This window comes from Antrostomus carolinensis, unplaced genomic scaffold, assembly GCF_000700745.2.
Source record: "Antrostomus carolinensis isolate BGI_N321 unplaced genomic scaffold, ASM70074v2 scaffold4111, whole genome shotgun sequence".
Taxonomy (NCBI): Eukaryota; Metazoa; Chordata; class Aves; order Caprimulgiformes; family Caprimulgidae; genus Antrostomus; species Antrostomus carolinensis.
The window spans coordinates 1-21,711 of record NW_010294648.1 but is presented as its reverse complement, the minus strand read 5'-3'; the positions used below and the strand labels follow the sequence as shown (position 1 = coordinate 21,711).

The following is a 21,711-nucleotide window of genomic DNA, read 5'->3' as shown; positions in this document are numbered from 1 at the left end:
AACATGAAGAAAAGTGAAGCATGACAAGTAGATTGGTTCCATGTAGCAAGTCCTGTTATTATGTAAGATACAACATGCACTATCACCTAACTCCAGTCGACCTTTTCTTCACAAGCCTACAACTGCTATAGCATGAAACACACCTACAACAGTTACTCCACCAAGCCTGGTTTTCTTTATAAGAAATGAAGTTTATGTAAACATACAGCATGTGCATACAAAATACAGAGATGCCATTTTGAATCCATAGGCAAATACTAAACAAATTTTGACAAAAAGTACTGGCTAAGTAATTACAAGATGTATTAATATAGACAGCTAGATAGAGAAAAATGAAAACATCAATAGTACAGGCAGCATGATGTCTAGTTGTCAAAAAATTAACCATTATTACACACTAGAAAGTCTTTCCAGAAGCAAGACAGTTGTGAATCCTTTCCCTTCTAGAAAGCTGAAAAATCTATTTGAGAGCACCAGTGCAATTAGCTATTTGTCTGTATGAAACAGCCTCACTAGTTCAGCAGCTCACAGAGGCATTTTGTTCCTAAGGTGGTATGTCTGCATATGGTTTTGTTGAGTAGCGAGATCCTCATGATTTTAACCAGCAATACTCAACAACAGAAAAGCCAGATCATTGACTGCAGAGAAAGGCTATCATGGTATGGACTTACTTTCCTGAGTCAATTAGAAAATGTATTTCATAATTAAACCTTGTGTTCTTAGAAGGATGCTTGTAGAAACAATAGAAACTATTTATTTGGTGATAACATACATCTGCTATATAGATTCACCTACAACTTGTTTTTAAAAACAAAACTGTGTTTTCTTTCCCCTTCCCTGCTGCCAGCAGCATTTGTTCCCCACAGCCCGGGGAGGAGGAATCCTGTCAGCAGAGTGACATCCAGCGGTCACTCTGCACCTTCTTTTTACACAGAAGTCTCATGGTTTGTGCTTCCACAGCCTGGGCTTTTTCAGCCCTTCACTGGACTTATGAAAAAAGGCACAGAGTTTAACAAATGAACCATTTTTCTGATATGGAAAAATGATTATGCATACCTACAGACACACAGTTAAATAAAAAAGTATGCAGAATTGGGACACAAAGATGACCTTTTTTAAAAGATCTACTATCAAGCCAGAGAAGTACATGTAAGACATGAAGAAAACCAATCTGAAAGGGAAAGGATCACTTGCCTGTCACTTGAACTCTCCAAGATATATAGTCCACATAGATATTTACACTATCAGACAGACTATCTGTGCAGTAACCATAGCAGATGTGTTTACTCAACACCTCTCATTAGGCTTCGTGCATCTACACAAAATCCACGTGATTCTGAGGAAGATGGGAAGAAATGGTACATGAAGACCACATATCTCAATGGACTCCCATGACTGGTAAGCAACTTCATCTTAAGCATGACATCACTTGCTCCTTCAAACTATGACGAACTGCAAAGGGCAGCATTCACAGAATCACATGGGACCTCTGGAGATCATCCAGTCCAACCTCCTGCTCATGCAGTCCCCTCTGTCAGCCTAGAGCCTGGGGAAATAACTTTGTGTGACTGTGGTTTTGATGTTTGTTTTTTTGTTTTGTTTTTTTCTTCATGGTACTGGCCTGTAGGGCATTGATATATGCTGATACCAAATGTGCTGGTGAAAGCAGGGCTTGGACACCCCAAATGAAGAGTTCCATGGTTCCCTGAGTTTAACAGTATTATGATGCCTCTTACAGAAGTTACTTCTATGAGTTCATCTCCCTCTTCTTACTGCTGCAGGGTCAAAAGATGTAGACAGGGCATTTCTCCATAATGCTATCTCATGAAGACAGTACAAGCAGGATAACAGTCCTTAGAGTAAATAAGACCCTTACAGAAGGCACTGAGCAAAATGTGCCTTAAGACGACACCTACACCATGTTCACAGCTGGAATATGAACTCAGGGTCCATTTGAAGTACAAACATTTCAGGTGGCCAATTAAAAATAACATTTAAGTCAAACCTGGAATAAAAAGCACCATTGAAAGAATTATGCAATACATCACCTTATGAAGCAGCAAAGAAAGAACAGAAATAGCACTGGGCACGTTCTGTCTTGGAGCAGAGACTAGTGCATGATGGAGAACAAAACACAAATTCACTTTCTATAAACAGTGTCAGAATAGTTTTCAGTATCTTAATAATGTTATATGGGGATGGCCCCTTGGAAACTGAAACAGGGATTTACAGTTCTGACTGTCACATTATTCAAGATAGCAATTTATTATATCAACTACAAGCATCCATTTATAGAAAAATGTTTAAAACCTACTAAAAATTTTACAACAAAGTAGTAAGTAACAAAATAAACAGAGAAGTAGAAAATCATAATGACAAGAGACAACTAGAACTAAAGGAAAGAAAAAGTTCTATCGGGGAAGACAAAATACCAGGTAGAGCACTCTGACAGGTATCATGATGTGGAAATCATCTCCAGGTGGAAGCAGTGGAAGCCACACCAAGTTTACAGCTCCAATCAGATTGCAAGACCGAGCAAAAATAAGCTAAGCAACCATATAGACAAATGTGGATGTCACCTGAATAGTTATGGTATGAAATAAAGATGAATACTCTGGCAATTAATTGCACCTGAAGACCAGAGAGGCGAGGTATGCCAATAACACTAAAATAATATACCTAACCTACTATTTTTCAACAGAAAGACTAATTTACATTGAAATACACAGTGAAACAAAAAAAGAAACACACACACAAAAAACACACACCAAAAAACCACAAAGATTTAAAAATACCCAACAGGATAGCTTTGCAATTAGTATTTAGAAGTGCAAGTTTGAATTCAAAGGATCCTTTGCAGTGGACAAAATGAAGCACCGCCGTACTGTACTAAATGGGTCACTGTCCCACCAAAAAAATGAAATAACCAGTGTTGTTATAACTCAAACTGGACAAAACATAAAATACCAAGTCCAGCCACGCATGTTAGTTACAAGTATCTCCTTTAGCTATCAATTTAGATAGCTCTACAAACTTTAATTTAAGTATCTCTACAATCTTTTGAGGGAAAAAGTTTTACACACAGCTTTGCTTGGTAATTAAGCCTTTATATTCCTCACTAGAAGAAAACCCAGGTTTGGGGAAATTTAATGAAGCTCCATTCTCATCTCAGTGGTTGAAAGCAAAGATACAGTTAGTTTCCTACAACTCGTTGCTTATTAATTTCTGTTGAAATTTAATTGGACTTCATTTGCTTGAAACACTCTGTTAATATTTGCTCCTTATGATATTTTTATGAATCACTTCTGAAACATCTGTATTTCTGCTTTTCTAAAGTATTAGTCCACTTTCTTTGAAACTGACAGAAAACAAATACTAAGTAAATTACACACCTCAAATCCCACCAAATCCAGAGAAGAATGAAAGTCCAAGAGCTTTAATTTGAACCACAGCTTTCTCCTCCTGTGTGCTGTGGAACTTGAAATGGTAAGACGAATTGGCTAAATCATAAGAGAAAATTCTGTTTAAAACTTCTACATGCCATTATCAGCTAGAATGACTATTCACATCTTACTTTTTAAAAACAAGTACATGATGTTAAAGAAAATTAAGCAAACTCAAAATACTGTGGCTGAGCATTCTGCTTCTGGAGGATAAATCTATATGCCACAGAAAATCAAGTGTAGTGATTTTCAAGTATTTTGGTCTCATTGATTTCAGACGACATGTCTTAGTTCAATTATATAGCAAGTATTAAATGCTATAAAGGAACAAATTTTTATAAGTTTAATACACACTGGATTTATATTATATTTTATTGGCTAAGGGATTTAAGATTTGAAAAAATGAAAAGGGGGAATTTCTAATGTATATGCTCAAATCCCGCTGCCGCAGGAAAATCTCATGTCTGTATTTTATTTTAAATAAAAAAATTAAACAATTAAGAACTTTCTTCTGCTGTTTATTGCTTATAACAAGTCTTCAGAGGGTTTCTTCCTATTGCATTCTTGTTTCCTGCAGTTACAAGTTCTGATTTCTATTTCAGTCATATCAGTCATATCGTATGCTGCTGCATGAAGATGAGGTGAACATCAGCTTCTGTTCCACGTGTATTGGAGAGCGTGAATTATTTTGCACATGGCTAAACACATCAGTCAAGATGCTTGAATGAAACTGTTTCTTTTTTTTTTTTTGTCTTAAACCACATCAAATCATTATGATTAAGTCCTCAGAAATTCTACTTTTGCCATACAGGTTGCTGGAAGATATAATACTTTAGAAACATCAACTTCAGGACTTTGATGAAGACGCTTAGGTTACTGTACAGCTTTTCAACACCCACACCTCCCTGATTTCCTTAAGCTGTGGCATTTCTTGAAGAACACTGTCTTCAAGAAGTAGAACCACACTTAGAAGTCATTTCCCAACAATTTTCTCATCTGCAAAGCTATATTCCTGACACCCATGTCTTCTACTGCCAGCTTCTTTCTTCACAGCACTATGTCAAATATGCATATGGTACTTTAATCAGGAATTGAGGCTTCAACGTTTGCAAAAAGAAATGCACTCTCTGCAACGCCATCAGACTGTGAAGAGTCTACTAAAAGCTTAGCCTTTATTTGTTTGAATCACAGCTGATTTGATCTTCAGCAGAGGTAGAAAGAGACATTTCCTCAGTTCTAGGACGTTTTGATGCTGGGGGACTGTCATCAGATGGTAATGACCTCTCTGAAACAGGCAGATAGGAAAATCACTTAAGCTAAGTAAATCCAGATTAAGAAAGCAAATTGGTTTGCTGAATTCACAAACCAGCATTTACCAAAAACAACCAACCCTGGTCTGAGAGTACAGCATCTGAAACAATGACATGCTGAAAGTACAAGGATCTTTAAAATCCACCTGTAGGACCTGGAGGACACTACATCCAAGTAAATTTACTCTTTGTGGTTTCAGTGTCAGCTAATGCACCCATTACCCTAAAAACTATAGTGACGTAGTCACATGAGCAGCTGCCCAAGAGCAATCGCAGTGAGAACACATTTCATATTGTCAAACGCACCTTTCAAACACACCAAGACAATGATGAAGATTTAGAATCTGCGACTAAGTTTAGGTTTGTGCTTGATTCTACTTGTATTATAAGCTTATCACTTACAACACAAGTCTATAATGAAAATAACTTATTGGCAAAAGATTTTGCTGGCTATTAATAGCCACAAAAGCTTACCATGTTCCTGTTTCAAGGAAGGAGGTATGGGAACTGCATCTGTACATGCAGAGGTTGGTGTATCTTGCTTCACTGGAATCAAGTTTACTCTCCTTTAAAAGAGCAGAAACAGTTTAATTGCTTTAAAGCCATCATTTCCCAAAATACTTTATTTAAATATTTACTTCAGACAGAATTAGTCAAATTTAAAAGTAGTTTAGATATATTTTACTATGCATTTTTTCTTCTTGTTATATGTTGAATAGAACATTTTTTAGAAGTACTTTAAATACCACTAGTGATCTTTTCCACTAGAATGCATATTTGCATATGTTATATGTGGCACAATGCTCAACATTCACCTTCAGAGCACAGTACCTTGGTCAAATATTTTAAAATTAAGACTCGTTGCAAAGCCAAGAATTTTAACCTGTTTCTTCACACCTGGTAAGTCTTCTACTTCCACTGGAAGAGCTTACTATTCATTAAGTCCTGTCCATGTTAACACTTTAAATTCATAAAACTCTGGGAAATTCTTTTGCCCGCTGAGATCCACTAACAATTACTCTAAATCTATTTTCTTGTGTTAAATCTCTTTTGGATGGCATTAAAAATTAAGCACACAAGCAGCAGAGGACTGAACCATTAAAAAAAAAAAAAAAAGTCCTACAAGTAGCACCATGCATGCTACTACAAGATGACAATCATGGCATAATCAGTTGATATGATTAAATACAGTTTCTCTCTCTCTCAAAAATAAAAAGATTGATTAGCTCCATCAGTCACCTCACTCTTCAGGCAAAAGTCACTTTCAACTGCCTACAATCCTTTGACTTGATAGTTCCAGCACAGATGAACACTGGTGTGTAGAAAGCCATCATCTCAAGATTTTTCTTTGCAGTTGTTGATGAAATCCACTATCCTGCTTTCTCATTCACCACTTCCTCCCTAGACACCTACTAATTAAAACATTCCTATGAGAAGTTATTATAATCTCCTTTAATGATGAAATAGCCTTATTTTGATTATAAGGTCTAGATCTCTTAATTGCATGGCTGCCTTCTTACTGTTGCACAAAAGCTGAGGATCTTATATTGCAGGTTGTTTGACAATCAATACATGGATTACAGGCAATTTCTAAAAACCTAGATCTTCACCTTAGGATATAACCTCAATCAATGCATTAAGTCCCACACCCATGACTCTGCACACTGAGGGCTCATCTAGATTTGAACTCTTCTTAAAATATTTCTTCACAGAACAGTCTTCAAATAGTTCTAGTCAGCTGAAGACAGAAGAAGACAGCAGCTGTTGCTGCCATATGGACAACGGTCAGGTTAACTGTGCTGCTGCCTCACATTTCAGACAGAATGTAAAAGCTGCGCATTTAGGATTCAGAAGACATTTACTGGAACAAAAATTCCCATGTCAAGACAGCTACTACAAGACTGGGAATTTATGTCTAAGCCCCAACCCTTCAAATGTAACACAAGCACAGCTTGTCTTGGCCTTCGTATTTATGACTGGAAATGGCAATATAAATCTCACCTTGGCATCTTGCTCCATGCTTGTAAAGTGTTGAGAGTAATCCTCCTGGGCTGGTTTACTTTAGTGCTCTGGCTGGCTGGCTGGCTAATCTTCCTCTCGTCTGAGGATGAGACTGGAATATTTTTTATGCCAAGAGGTGTGGAAGGCGAGTCCTTACCAGCAGCTGTGGGTGTCCTAGGTTGGAGGGTGGGAGTACTGGGATCGGTGACCCTGCTGGGCGGAGTCCCCTCTGTCAGCCTAGAGCCTGGAGAAATGACTTTGAGCGACTGGCTCTTTTTCACTTTTTTCTCTGTTGCACCAGAAGTTCTGACATTTATCTCTGGTTTTTCCTTCAGTGGTATTCCCAGTTCATCCTTCTCAAAGGTAACAAATGAACAGTACCCATCCATGGAAGAAATAGCAAGAAAGGCTCCATCGCTGGACCTATTTGTGACATATTTTTTTTCTGTTTAGGAGGAAAGGTCAGAACTTTTCTTCAGCCCCCGCCTCCCATCTGTAACACATGCTACACCTGTCTTTTCTTCCTCCCTTCCCCAAGTACATGTATATATAAATAAACCTACAGTCAAGAGAATGACATCCAATTGAGATCAACAAAAGATCTTCAATTCTGGCCTTTGCATCTTATTTAATCTCTCTGGTGTTGCCTGTGATTAACTGTAATATGCTGCTGCCAGCACCTGCATGCATTTGAGCTGGCACAAAGTATGGTTCAACTGCAGGTACACAAATCTTCAGACACAGTTTCTGAAATACTGCTGAACTCTCCTCATCTGGACCAGCAGAGCAGTTCAAGCTCTTTGGCTGTGCTCCTTGTGTTAAGTAGAGGCAAAGCTCAGAATCGCCACAGTGCTCAGACAAATGGGCCCTCTGTGCTCATTTCACCAAGTAATGTCTATCACTGATTAGAAACACTTGATTTTCCACTCTCTTGCACTCCCTTTCTCCTGACACACAGTGGTTTTCACAGTATCTGAGCATCAGTTATAACTTCTGAAAAAGGGGCCTCCATGTAGGCCTCAGCCTAGGTATACTGGTGAGAAAGGCATGAGAGGAGAAGCCTTGTCCAGCACAGGGGTGTATCCTGATTTCAAGACTTGAGTTCAATTTTCAGCTCCAGTTCTGACTCCTCACATCAATCCAGATAAATTACTTTGTCCCATACACGAAGAACCACTAAGTAGAACTGTGTAGATAAAACAGAATTTGGCCAGGATACAAGACATCTGAACTCAGAGAAATTACTTCCAAAACCTCCAAATAACTTCATTATTACTAGTTACACTGCCTGAACAATGAGCACTTTTCATGGGCACCCAGTACATGAGCTTTCATAAAATCTTCCATCTGCTTGTCCTCAGAGTGCTTGCACTTTGTTTCTCAACTCATTCTCAACATAATTCTCCAGTTTACAGGGCACAAAAGAGGCAAGCTTGCTGTTCAGACACCAGCATGACAGTGACCACATGTGTGTCATAAATGAAACATCAAAATAAAGCAAGCCGTGTAGAACTTCAACATCCAAAAAGGACATTTACATCACAACAAATAAGAATTACCTACCATGAAATGTCACTCAGGGTGTGATAATGTATGTTAGAAACATAACCAAAGGGGAAGGACTGCTCAGTATCATAAAAAAGCACAGAATCTTCTGAAGCAACAGCAAATACCAATCGATAGGGCAGATTAAATAGAGTAGGAGCTGATTTCTGACTGATTTCACCTAGAATGCAAAGAAATTAACACATTGAGAATTCTCTCTTGTATTCATTGCAAGGCAGTAACTGCACTAGCTTAGATGTGAATCTAAATAAAGATTTCATTATTATTCAGTATCAAGATAACAGCTGAGAAGACAGCACTTTTATAAAATTTAAAGTTTAATGTCAAGCACTAACACTGTTGCCCGAAGCTTCCCTCTTAGCTTAAGACAGATAAATTGGTAGAATTTTCGTCCATCTGGATTGCTATTATTTTGTTTTGTAGTTTGTTGTATTTTTTCCAGCATATTTACACACACTTTAGTATAAAAGTCCAAACAAACACAACTTAGGATATATTGTAAATCAAGGTCACAATAAATTTATACCACCACGTTATATTCTGTATGACTCAGTTGAAACAATGGATTTAGCTCCATTTGTGTTATCTTGGGTTCAGCTCCTAGCTAGTCTTTTCACTGAAACATAAGTTCTTTTTAAGGGAAAATTATTCCAACTTCCACTGGAAGCTGAGCACTAGCTAGCTGCTTTCAGAAGTTCCCAGTATGCAGAGCTCCCATTCAGTTCTATGATGATTATGGGTGCTATGCACGAAAACAGACAGGCCATTAACACAATGTAAGGAATTCATATTCATAGATTTCTAGACTACCACAGATTTTCAGTTATCTGGGTGTACGTTGCAGAAACTAAACACTCCGTTTAGAGGAGCTACAGAGACCAACAGAAGACTCATCTCCTTTCTTTGCAACACACCATTACACAGGATCTAAAGACTGTGATGAAAATACAAACACAGCAACAGTTAATTTCTAAACCCTGTAAGGAATACTACAAATTGACACTCTAAAGAAAGGAGCAAACTTCTGCCTTTTCACCATAGTAAGACTGGTCTTGTTAAATTATAAACACCCTTGGACCAAACTGGGCTCACAATAAGGCTGGATTTCAACCTCCTGGTAAGTTCTCATGCAACTTCACATAATCCTTTCCCCACCCCAGAACTCCTGTTCTGGCCAGTAACACCAGCACTGCTTCAGGTTTGGCTTCCTTGAATAAACATCAATGGTTGTTGCAAACTACACCAACTCTCTGGCACTTCTGTGATGTGGGTAGTAGAGACTAACAGAAAATTTTACTGGGGTCGCTCCTTTAGTGCTAAGCCAAGTTATTTACTTTTACTCATACTAAATGGTTAAAAGTTAAAGAAAAATATTAAACAGTGTTTCTGTAGCCTAAGAGGCCAAGTAAGAACATTTATCCACTACATCAAAAGCCGTTCACAAGGTACTTAAGGTGAATTCAAGGTCTTGGAATCAGGAAACAGCCTCTAAGATGTGGTACAACACTATCTTAGTGGAATGTTAAAAGACGGAGGCATCAAATAGTAAACAGCCACAGTGTCCTTTACACATATTTGCTGTAAAATCATACTTCCCAAATGATTTACAGTACCTTTATTAAATGCTCGTCTCAACTCAAAGTAGACTGGGCAGCAGCGAACAGCAAGAGTTGCCTTTCCAGGACATGGCAGGTGACCCACAGGCCTTTTATAAAGAATCAGTATTTCAGAAAACAGCGTTTCATTATATTTTTCTTTTTTAATAAAAAGATACTTTGATCTTATGAAACTCTACCTTTTAAGATTGTTTCTGGAGAAAACATACGTGGTGTTTGTTACATTTTCTCCTGATTCAACACAGCCAGCTGCAAAAATAAAGGTTAAAACATTAGTCATCAACTCAAAAAAGTAGAGTACACATTTTATATCCATAAATGTTCTGCTTCTTCGGAATTAGGCTTGTCAGTTGGGCAAGAGCTGCGCAACCTGAATACAACTTAAAAAGGCATCCCAAATATTTATTTAGTGTTGTTTTTGTTTCCCTTATATACTTCCCCCTCAAAGCTTCTTTTCGAGGTTGCCAGACATCTATAAAAGCAGTGCTTACATGGGCAAACTGATCCCCTGCTTGCAATGTTATTTTCACTATGACTACAGAATGTTCTTAAGAAAGGATACAAACAGAGACCAGTCAAAAGAAACCACTCATTATTCTTCATTTCTATTTTAATAAAGCTGTATTGTTGCAATTTGCATGTTTCAGTTCAGAAAAATGTCATAAATATAATTTTTATTGGAGGAGAAAGTTGATGTTCTGAACTGCTAAGGGAAGAGTACTGTGAAGTCTCTATTTTCTTCAATAGGAGGAACGAGGAATGGCATAATCACGATAAGCATCCCCTAGCAGTTTGAAAACAATCTTGATGCACATTAAAACCAGAGCATAACAGACACAATGTAAGTTACAGTACACGTTCTCACGTACCTGGAGTGAGTAAATAGGAGCCATCAGGAGTAAAACTGAGCCTGCGGAAAAAAGACTTCATGCTGTCATCGTGAAACATCCGATAGCTCCGAGCCTGTAACATTGAAAATATGATTGTCTAAAGCGTCAGCTGGAATTCAAGTAAGAAAAATAATTCAGTTGTACAATGCAACTTCATGGAACTTTTAAAATAAAAGATAAATGTTTTAAAAACCATGACTCCTTCAAACTTCCTTTCTGCTGTGCTAGAAATTCTTCACAGCTAAGAAAAATAGTCCTTGATCCCTCTTCAGCTACTAATGAAAACACTCCAAGAACAGTCACATTAAACTAGTAATCAAAAAATAGTAGTAACCTGGAGAACAACATTATTTAACGGTCAACGTAAAAGCCTGTTCCTTAGGCATTTAATTTTAACTCTAGTATTAGAAGTTTAAAGAGAACTTCTATAATGGCAAAATGCCCTCTCTCAGGTCTGTTCTTTAGTCTCTATAAAACTGGTACAAATGGTTTCACAAAAAAAGAAAAAGAATAGAAGGAATTAAAAAGGTTATAGCCAGCATGGAGGTGACATTTTACTATCACTTAGAACTATTTGGGGGAAAAAAGCCCTTTGTTTTCCCTCTTAGGGTTAGAGAGAATTTCCTAAATTTTCACTGACACATATTTTTCCTAAAAATCAGGCTACCTTTTTGAAAATTTCAGGCTGCTGACTGTAAAATATTATTGCTATGTCATATCCATTAACAAACTCACAGCTACTGTTTGAAGTTTTTCCTATTAAGAATTCACCATGCATACTACTTTTCCACACTAATTCTAACATTTACAAGCAAAGACACTGTGTTACTACTTTAATCAGGTGAACTTGCAAGAGATCAATAGCAGCAATGTTCTTCTTAGTCATTTCTGCAGTGTTTGAGGAAACCTGTGGCAGTCTCTATTTACAAAATGCAAAAGTGAGATAGAGACAAAAATATTTGATACGTGGACTACTTGAATGGAAAATATTTGCCCCTTTGGTTTCATAGAATAGAACAACTCATACGAAATAGCACCCAGCACATTCTCTCGTACCATTAGTAGCAGAACACTGTACCTCTCCTTCAGCTCCTGATCCGGATGGCATCTTGGTAACATTGAATGCTACTCGCTTGGTTTGTGTGTTGTACACCCGCAGGACCCTACATGGTGGAGAGCACAGTTAGCTACAAACAGCTTCCTTTCCCCTCAAGTTTCATAGGGCACTACAGCACCTCACTTCTCAGTCAGGACTGCCAAATATAAATTGCAATCACACATTAATTATAACTCTGTTCATGGGACACCTTCAGGTGGACATGTTTTGATTACGAAATAACCAATGAATCATTGATAATTATTTGACTCAATAAGGTTTGTGAAGTAACAGCAAATGCATTCGTGGAGGAATGAGGGAATTAGTGGACAGTGAATGGCCATGCCATTCCTACCTGTGCTGTAGTAGCCAGTATGTTGCTGCAGAGTGGGAACTCACCTCAAAGATAATTAGTTACATCACTATGCATCAGTTTCCTAGAGTGAGTCTCTGTCCAGAATGTTGGAACTCCCCTGACTTCATCTCACTGAAACAGCAGTTAGTCGAAGCAAACCCAACTGCTCATCCCACCACCCTCTCCCTTCTGACAGCTCTGACCTTCACAGAGTTATGTTGGTTTGTTAGGCTGGGCAGAAAACCAACCTAACACAAAACTCACCCCTTTTCTGCATATCTAATGTGCTGAAGCAGCTCCACAAAGAGCCCTGGACAGAGCCAGGAAGAGAAAACAGAAGGTGAGGCTGTGGCAGACAGCTTGAGACAGCTGTGGAACTACTGGCTCTGGATGTCATACAGTTAAGCTGGTCTGCCAAAAGGGGGAAGAAGTCTCCTCACCCCGGGCTGGTGATTGCCCAGTCCTGGCAACTGGCCTGGCTCCTAGACCTCTACTGAGCCAATGCTATTCACTAACTTTGCAGGAAAGTGTCTGAAACGTGAAGGGGTGGTAGATTTCCCTCCTTCGGATTAGTTCATGCCCTTGCTTGCAACTTCATTCCAAGAAAAACTTGTGCATCATTCTATTACTTGTGTTTCACTGCTGTTCACTTTAATAAAAACACACAAATCTCACATAACTGATTATCAGAGGCTCATAATGACCTAGTTGCCATTAACTTACCATTTTTTCTGAGCCAACTGCAAATCTTAAATCAAAACTACTTTTCCACTATTACAACAATTTTCTTTGCAGCGAGTGCCAGATGACATGCATTTATTAGCCAGCTGTGAACCCCTTCAGAGCAGCACACATGCCCTAAACAGTTTAAGCTCAACTCAAAAGTTCTGACAAGGGCCAAGTTTATGAAGTGTGCGTTTAGCTTTCCCAATGGCATCACTTACAAAACTGTTGGGGATGGAGGGAGCAAGAGGGCGAAAGAAAGATATCAGTGGAAAAACATTTTAACTGATTTCTTACCCTGTTTATATCTTTCTGTAAAACGACAAGGATGAACTTACTAGCTCATTAACAACCAGAGAATGCAGGACTCTCTTAAGATGTATTTCATATCTCTAAGGACCAATACCATGAAAACTTTTTTCCTGAAGAAAAATTTCTACAAAAGTTTATGTAAGCTTATTTGGTGCTTAGAGAGGACATTCAGACTTCAGGAATCATATACCACATGCAAAAGATTAAAGTATCATTTTACTTTCACATCAACCTTCTTACAGAACAATTTGAATAAAATTAAAAGTCACATTAATCCTGTACACTTGCTTTTAATTCATCTTCAAGTAAGAAAGAATACTAAGGCAAAACACTTAGACCAACAGCTCACCTATCACAGCTCAGAGTTGCAATGTACTGGCCTAGAGGATCCCAGGTTATTCCTTGGACATAACTCTTGTGTTCATTTAATATTGAAACCTTCTGTCCTGAAATGACAAACAGTTTTTCAAATGTGTTTTAAAACATTTATTCATTTCAGAAATAAAACAAGGCAAAATGTTTCAAATTGTAGGTAAATAATTTTTAAATATACAAACTGTTAACTTGATGGCACCTGATAAGAATATCAGAAATAGTTGCTTTATATCTCTCATACAAGATATATATCTCTCCATATGAGGAGAGGCTGAGAGAGCTGGGACTCTTCAGCCTGGAGAAGATTGAGATGGGATCTTATCAATGTCTATAAATACCTGAAATGTGGGGTCCAAATGGATGGGGCCGGGCTCTTTTCAGCAGTACCCAGTGACAGGACAAGGGGCAATGGGCAAAAACTGGAACACCAGAAGTTCCACACAAACTTAAGGAAAAACTTCTTTACTGTGAGGGTGACAGAGCACTGGGACAGGCTGCCCAGAGAGGTTGTGGAGTCTCCATCTCTGGAGATGTTCAAAACCCACCTGGATGCTTTCCTGTGCATGCAACCTGTTGTAGGGAACCTGCTTTGGCAGGGGGGTTGGACTAAGTGATCTCCTGATGTCCCTTACAGCCCCTACCATTCTGTGATTTCTAGAACTTTCACAAGCACAGTACATTGTGACACACCAATTTAAGGCTTTTTTACTACTGACCAACTCAGATAAGCAGCTTGGCTTAGGCATTAAACATGAGAGATGAATATATTTCAAAACAGAAGCACTACAAAACCTTTGCGATTTAGAAAAAACTTTTCAGGCAAGTCTAGAATCCTGTTCAACAGCCAGCTAAATTTAGCTGAATACTAAGCCAGAAATTCCAGCATTAAAACATAACTTCTAGCTGTGGGGCTATATAAACTTATGTACTCTGCTGAGCAGGCACTGAAAAAAATATACAGTGCACACAGTGACTGATGCTTACACATGGGCAGCTTTCAGAAACAATTCTATGGCAGTGCTAACTCACATTCTTTGACAGCTTATTCTGTCATTAAGATCTCTCAAAGGCACGATCTCTGACCCCACTGATGTTCCACAGCTGAATGTCTTGGATTCAAAGCATCCTCTTGGATGAGGTAAAGTTACAGATAATTCTCATTAAATGCTTTGTTGTGAATACTAGTGACAGGTGGGTTGTTTTTTTTTTTTTCCTATCAGTCTTACTTTGTTGTAAAGAAACACTATAAACCAACAAGTTTCAAAGACAATAGCTCTTAAAAAAGATTACACAAATAGAGTTGAGGCCATGCTGCATAATACCAAAAGTCCTTCTGGTGCAGTATTCTGTCTCCAACAGTAGCCAACAACAGATGCCTAAGGAAGAGTGTAAGAGCAGAGCAAACACATAATGATATTTCTACAGGATACCCTGTAAGCTGCCAACTGTCTGTACCTCAAGGACTTAAGCCAGTGACACTCTCTTTGTACTGAACAGACCTATGGATTTTTACTATTAATTTTTTTCCAGCCATTTTTGAAAAAAACATGCAAGCTTTTAGCCTGGCTACTACTGGAAGCTATCCTTGAAACTCTTTCCTTTCATTTACCTACGACTTCAGTCACAGAGCCTACGTTTTCCAGTAATGGCTTCTTACTTCCAACATACTAGTTGTTCCTCTGCCTAGAAGACACAATATGCCCTCCACAGCATTAACTGCATGCTAAAAGAAAGCAGTGAGAATAGAAGACATTAAGTAACATATCAGCTTAAGAATCGACCCAGCTTTTTTTAATAATAAGTTTAACAGATATGTCTCTTTCAAGTTGATAGAAGCAGTCTGAGATGCAAGAGACATAAGGTCACAGTGCCCCTACACATATTTATGCTCTAAGCACACACACTCTTAATTGAACACTCATGTTCTTATGGTAAAGACTTTTTGAAAGGAGTATATGTGACAGTTTGGATGGGAGAGTATTAAGCACCCAAACCAAGAACACAAAAAACGTCAGCAGCAGAACATTCGTATTTTCATGTGTGCATGCACTGAAAAATTAACCTGTATTCTACTTTATGTTTCCTAATTAGACACTAGGTCTTAGAAATGTGAGATAAAAGGTTAACTTTAGTGAGATAAAAGGTTAACTTTAGAGAAAGGTAAGCATTTCCACATTAAATTAAAAGTCAAAGTACTGATTACACTACCAATAAGAAAACATTAAGCCATTTTAAAGCAACCTAACCTACCTGGTTATTACCAGAACTTCTATAGATGAGTCTTTCTTTGAGAATATAAACAATCCCACTGCAGTGGGATAAGAATGAACAGAAACGTTTTGTGAATGAAGCCTAAAAAAAAGTGTCCTATTTTGCAAGACAGAGCCTGCATCCTATACTCTCTCCTCATTTTTTACCTAGATAGTTAGTTACATGATACTAGTCAAGTTTTGTTTGTTTGTTTGTTGGGGTATGGGGTGGAGTAAGTAATATACCAGATGCCTGTGTAGGAGTTTGGGGGGGCAAAAAAATTGGGCGAAGTTTACTTCCTGAATACTTGAAGGTGAAGAGGTTACTTATGTGCAAATTTTGCTGGCCTGAAGGTATCTTTATATGCTGGGCTATCTGTCTCACAGTCCCAGAAATCTAGCAGTTAAGTGGACTGTTGTCTCACAAAAAAGACGCTTACAACTCTTTTGGCAAATACCATGAGGCACTCCCACCAGGACTGGAGCCACAAGTGATAAATGTAGCATTTACCTTTATTGACATCCCACATTATAGCTGTGTTATCCACAGAAGCAGACGCCATGTAATTTCCATCTGAGGTCCAACAAATATCATACACATCTTCTAAGTGGCCTCTAGAAGCCAGAATAGAAGAAATCAATTATTAAAAATTAACAGCTACATGAAAACATGAGTTTTGTGGATTTTTAGGTCAAAAAGAATCAGAAGCAAATAAAATATGATGCTGAAGTAAAAGGAACAGCACAAATTTCAGCTTTTAAAAAAAACTTCCACATTCAGAAGGTGGTAGAACGTTTTAAAAACCACATCCTGCTTCTATTCAAAATAAGCTTGTATTTTAAACAGGTCTTTTTCACAGACAATGAAAACCCTATATTTGAAGTAATTTATCAATTTGTATGTAGAGATCTGGAAATGAGCACTTCTAGGATTTGTACAAACAGAAAATAAAACACTACACCAAAGTAATTAGGAAGTGTTGCTATTCAGGAAAAACTTCCGGCATATTTATGGGTTTCATAAAAGCACTAAACAAACCTGCATACTCAGCAGAAACAGATGAAACACAGAAAATCAAGGTTGATTTAGACAGTTGAACAAACATTGCAAGATATTCATAATCACCTAGAAGGGCTCCCTCAAAACCAATTTTTATTGCTTTTAGTCTGAAGACTTATTATACAGTAACTTCAATAACAAATACTTGCAGCACAAGTTTAGGGAAGGGGGATTGGGTTTGTTTGTCTGCTTTTAGTGATTAACTCTTAACATTCCTAAAGCATCTTGTTGGTGCTTCCTGCAATCACACTAGCACTCTTGAAACTCTTCTCACATAAAACCTCAGCAGTTACAAGAAATGTATCAGTTATGGATAGCACAGTTAGGTATTTTTAAACAAGTGTAAATTCTTAATGATTTTATCAGTATAGACAGATAGAGACCAAAAGTTTTAACAGATACTAGACAGAAAGCAAAGCAGAGTTATAAACACTGCTCATTCAAAATGCATTTGTTTCAGTCTTCTGCTGAGAGTGAGAACAGAACACTGTTGTAGTCCAACTGACAGCAGTGGTTTGATGCTTTAGCCTCTATCAGCTAATGCTTACTCAGTCTCAGCAGGCACAGTGTGTATATTTTATTAATCATCATACGCTTAAAACAAAAGCTGTATAATACAGTAAATTTTCAACTATTAAAATGAACTAATTGAAAAACACTGGTTGAGTCTCATAGCTATCATCTGGCAAAACTGCGTGAATCATTTTATCTACTGACACTTTTTGCTTTAATAATGATCAAAATTTCCACTATAAAGCCAGTAAACAAAACTCCACATTTACTTTATATATTTCTGTGCTAAGCTTTAAGTGACTGCAAATCTCAGGAACCAATTTCAGAGCACATCAGTTATGTCACATAAATGCCAGATCTCGAGCCTTAACAGAAGATGTAGGTTGGCACTGCATTAAAAAAAAAAAGTTAAATACAATAAAAGGATGAATATTAAAGCAAGCAAATCTTAGAGAGCACTGAAGTTCTACACTGAACAGAAGACTGTACCAGATGATAAAAGCCATTGGGGAATCGAAAACACTGAACAGAAAACAAACTCATATTAAGCTACCTTAAAGTTTTAACAACTGTCCAGTTCTCCTTGTTGAGCTGAGCTTCATCTTCATCCTGAAAAACTAATGGTTCCAATTCTTTGCTATCATTCAGCTTCCACAATAAAATAACAGCATCTGTAAAAGAAATCACATGAAGCTTCTTTATTTCCATTTAGCTCAACATTACAATTATCTCACATAAGACACATGAAAAGCAGCTCTTATTTTGTGCTGGGGAAGATTAGGTGCTAAACTGCTTTAACTTCCAGCGTAAGCTACTGATTTTAATCAATGTCTTTTTAAATTATTATTTAATTACCTAATAAAAGAAGATGAAGATTTGCAGGTATAAGATGAGAGTTGAGCACTTAACTTAAAATCTGCTTTTGATTAAAGCTGGCTATGGTTCTGCACTTTGGACTTTTGAAAAAATCTTCCACTAAGACAGATAAGACTTGGCGCTGTCTCACAAAGCGCACAACGACCTAATGCTGTCCTTACTGTGACTGAGGAAACCACATAGCCCTGGACAGACAAGCCTAAACTTATGAATTCTGCCACAGCTTCCCAGTATGACACTATGTAATCCCCACCTGAGAAATGGAGATAGTAATTACTTTATATCTGGAAAACAGAGCCAGACACACAGTCAGTGAGAAGTTACTTAGAAACTGCATGATGTGTTTACTAATTCTAATTGGAGAGCATACGCGAGTCCAAAGCTGGAAGTGTTAGAACACGTTCCTCTGTTGGGTTTGGTTTTTTGTTCCACTTCACTCACCAGATCCATAAACACAGCTTCTTTATATTAAGTTTCATTGTGCATTATTACTCACCATCTCCTCCAGTTGCCAGGATCTCACCACTTGGAGAGAAGCGCACAACGTTTACCGCTTTGGTATGGCGGGCAAGGTTGGACAAGAATTCCACAATTGCTTTTCCATCTGGCCCTTTCTCCACTTTCCATATCTAGTTACAAAAGCATTACAGAGTTTTCAGGAACAAGATGTAATATATATGCACCACTTCAGCAATCCACAACTTACTCCTTGGGCAGTCATTCTGAACTCACTATCTCAAACATTCAGAGCTAAAGCTGCAGTTGCACCACAAATTTTCCCTCTATGAGCTGTGTACTAAGTTTGTGTGTCAAGGTTTTGGTAGCTGAGGGAGGCTTCAGAGGTGGCTTCTTGCGAGAAGACACCAGAAGCTGCCTCCACGTTGGACAGTCAGTTCCAGCCAGCTGGCCAAAGCTCAGCCCATCAGTGACACTGGTGGCACCTCTGTGATAACATATTTAAGAAAAGGTAAAAATCATTGCACTACAGCTGTGAGAGAAGAGTAAGAAAAATGTGAGAGAAACAGCCCTGCACACACCAAGGTCAGTGAAGAAGGAGGGGAGCAGGTGCAGCAAAGGTTCGCCTGCAGCCTCTGGAGGGGCAGGCTGTCCCCCTGCAGCCCATTGAGGTTAATGGAGCAGATGTCTACATCTCTGGCCCTAAAACATGCATATTTACAAATATGACTGAAATATATATTCAGTAACCTATACATACAGCCAAAACCACATACACTGTCATGTACAAAGTCAATCTGCCAGTGAGGATGGGAAAAGTTTTGGCTGCAGTTACTGGAGTAAAGCCCTAATTTTTAATGACATTTATTGTCTCCAAAAGAAAGAGGCATTCCAATCACACACATATCACAGCAGTTACTATTCATAATAATTTTATAATAAATACATTAACAAATATTAGCATATTTCACAAAATACTGCACTGAGGATCCTGAGGAACAAATTCAGATCCAGTCCAGGGATTCCAAATTGTAAGTACAGATCTGATCTTTGTAACTCAAATTCTCTGCTAAAACAGAGCATTTCCCTAACTCAGAAGAAAATGCAGCAGTAATACAAAATAAAACCTTATTCTTTGTCTATACCCATTCCACATGTAATGAGACCTTATGACAATATTTCTTATTTCTTCTTCAGATATATCACATATTGGACTCCTGAGAGAACATTAGCAGGCTCAAAAGATAATTAAAATGAAAAATTACCATGCAAAGACAGAGAAATGGATAGACAGATACATACAGGCACAGCAGAAAACCTGTATGAATTATTTGTATTGGAGCTCATTACTAAGGAGCGTAGGGAAGATCCCAGGTTGGAACCCTTCTTTACTGGAGGAAGAGTTTGAGGAATTGTCTCAAATGAAAAGGTTAGCAGTTACAGGAAATCACCAGGCCCAGATACCAAAGCAACCTACAGAAACTCAAACATGAAACCAACAGCCCAGTAGTGATGAGTAACCTATTCTGTTTCATTCTCAGCTCAAAAAACGGGATGCAAATGTGTCAGTTTTTTTAAAAGTGCTCTAATGGCGACTCAAAAAACTCTGACTGCTATGTCTGCCTTCCATATAGAGAAGCTGTTAAATGAAAAATAAATTAAAAAATTGAGTCAATATATTTCTCTGCAAAAGAAATTGTGCCTCACTTGTCCACCAACTTTATTTAAGGAGCTGACTAACATACGGATCAAAAGAATGTCATTCACCTAATGCATTCAATTTCCAACTAGGGCTAAGGCTTTTAGAGAAAACAGGAGATCACTGAACGATGGGGACAGTCCTAACATCCATTAAGAATCTGGAAGACAGTAAACAATTGCCTGATTCTGCAAAGGTGAATCTTACAGCCACATCTTCTGGGGGTTCTGCGATTCAGTACTGTCATAAGTGATTCTTAAAAGAATGAACAACTGATTAATAAAGTTTGCTAACACCAACACAAAATTATTTAGGAGTTACATGTGAAGCTGAATGAAAAAGGCTGTAGAAAGTTCTCATACTGCTGAATGACTACTTATGAAATGGCAGATAAAATTCAACTTTGATGAACACAAAGAAATTAAAACCAGTTGTTTCTCAGTAACTCACAAGCCTGTGCCCTAAATCAGCTGTTACTACTCAGGAATATCACCCAGCAGTCAATGCAGGTAATTTTCTAAAACTAACAGTTCAACACTCAGCAGCAGAACTCAAGAGCAGTATGTGAGAGGAACAGGCAGTCTGTATGTGGCTGTACAATCTCATATGCTTTCCCTAAACCATCCACCACCAGTATCATGCACTGGTCAGTAATCTCATACCTTGGATAACAAGCCATCGCCTGCTCTGCACATGCTACAAACCCAAAACAAACAGGTTTGAAACTTACACGGACGGCGGTGTCCACACCTGCCGAGGCCAGTCGATTGATCTTCCCATCAGCTCCGCGTTGGAAGTCTAAGCTGTAAACGGGCTCCTTATTGTGCCACGCTATTTCACAAGTGATGACCTTCATGTCTGCTACAAAAAGGGAAGGAAACAATGGATAAATTCTTATTTCTTACGACTAAGGCAATCAAAGATAGCACAGATTTTGCAAGCAGTGGGCAGATCCGGTAACAACTTCACTGCAGAAAGTGACAGGAGGGTTTAGGGCAGAGCATCGGTAAGTGCTACGCTGTATTACGGCTACAGTGACTGCCTGAGCACTGCACGAGAGGGGTAACAAAGCCACCCCTCTCAGGGGAATTAAACGCCGTGACAGCAGCGCGGGGTCACCACAGGCAGGACACCCCGAGGGCAGAGACCGCAGCTTCTCCCGCTCAGCCCC

General features: G+C 38.3%; 1 protein-coding gene across 1 annotated transcript; it reads right to left on the bottom strand.

Moving 5' to 3' along the window:
* Window positions 1–4,615: 4,615 nt before the first annotated feature.
* On the bottom strand, window positions 4,616–21,401 carry CHAF1B (chromatin assembly factor 1 subunit B). The gene is made up of 13 exons (XM_010177683.1): window positions 21,271–21,401; window positions 18,882–19,014; window positions 18,063–18,180; window positions 16,448–16,551; window positions 13,662–13,758; window positions 11,905–11,989; window positions 10,806–10,899; window positions 10,116–10,185; window positions 9,934–10,025; window positions 8,318–8,480; window positions 6,755–7,177; window positions 5,228–5,319; window positions 4,616–4,728 (listed from the first exon to the last, which is right to left on the bottom strand). Exons 1-13 carry the CDS (start codon window positions 21,394–21,396, stop codon window positions 4,616–4,618), a joined length of 1,710 nt encoding a protein of 569 aa, XP_010175985.1. The 5' UTR covers window positions 21,397–21,401.
* Window positions 21,402–21,711: the final 310 nt, after the last annotated feature.

Bases quoted from the DNA above. Each gene is read 5' to 3' on its own strand.
- CHAF1B (XM_010177683.1), bottom strand. From the start codon at position 21,396: ATGAAGGTCATCACTTGTGAAATAGCGTGGCACAATAAGGAGCCCGTT. The intron at 19,015-21,270 runs GTAAGTTTCAAA...TTTTGTAACTAG, and splicing joins GTGTGGACACCGCCGTCCGT to ATATGGAAAGTGGAGAAAGG. The intron at 13,759-16,447 runs GTAAATGCTACA...TTGTCATTTCAG, and splicing joins AATGTGGGATGTCAATAAAG to GACAGAAGGTTTCAATATTA.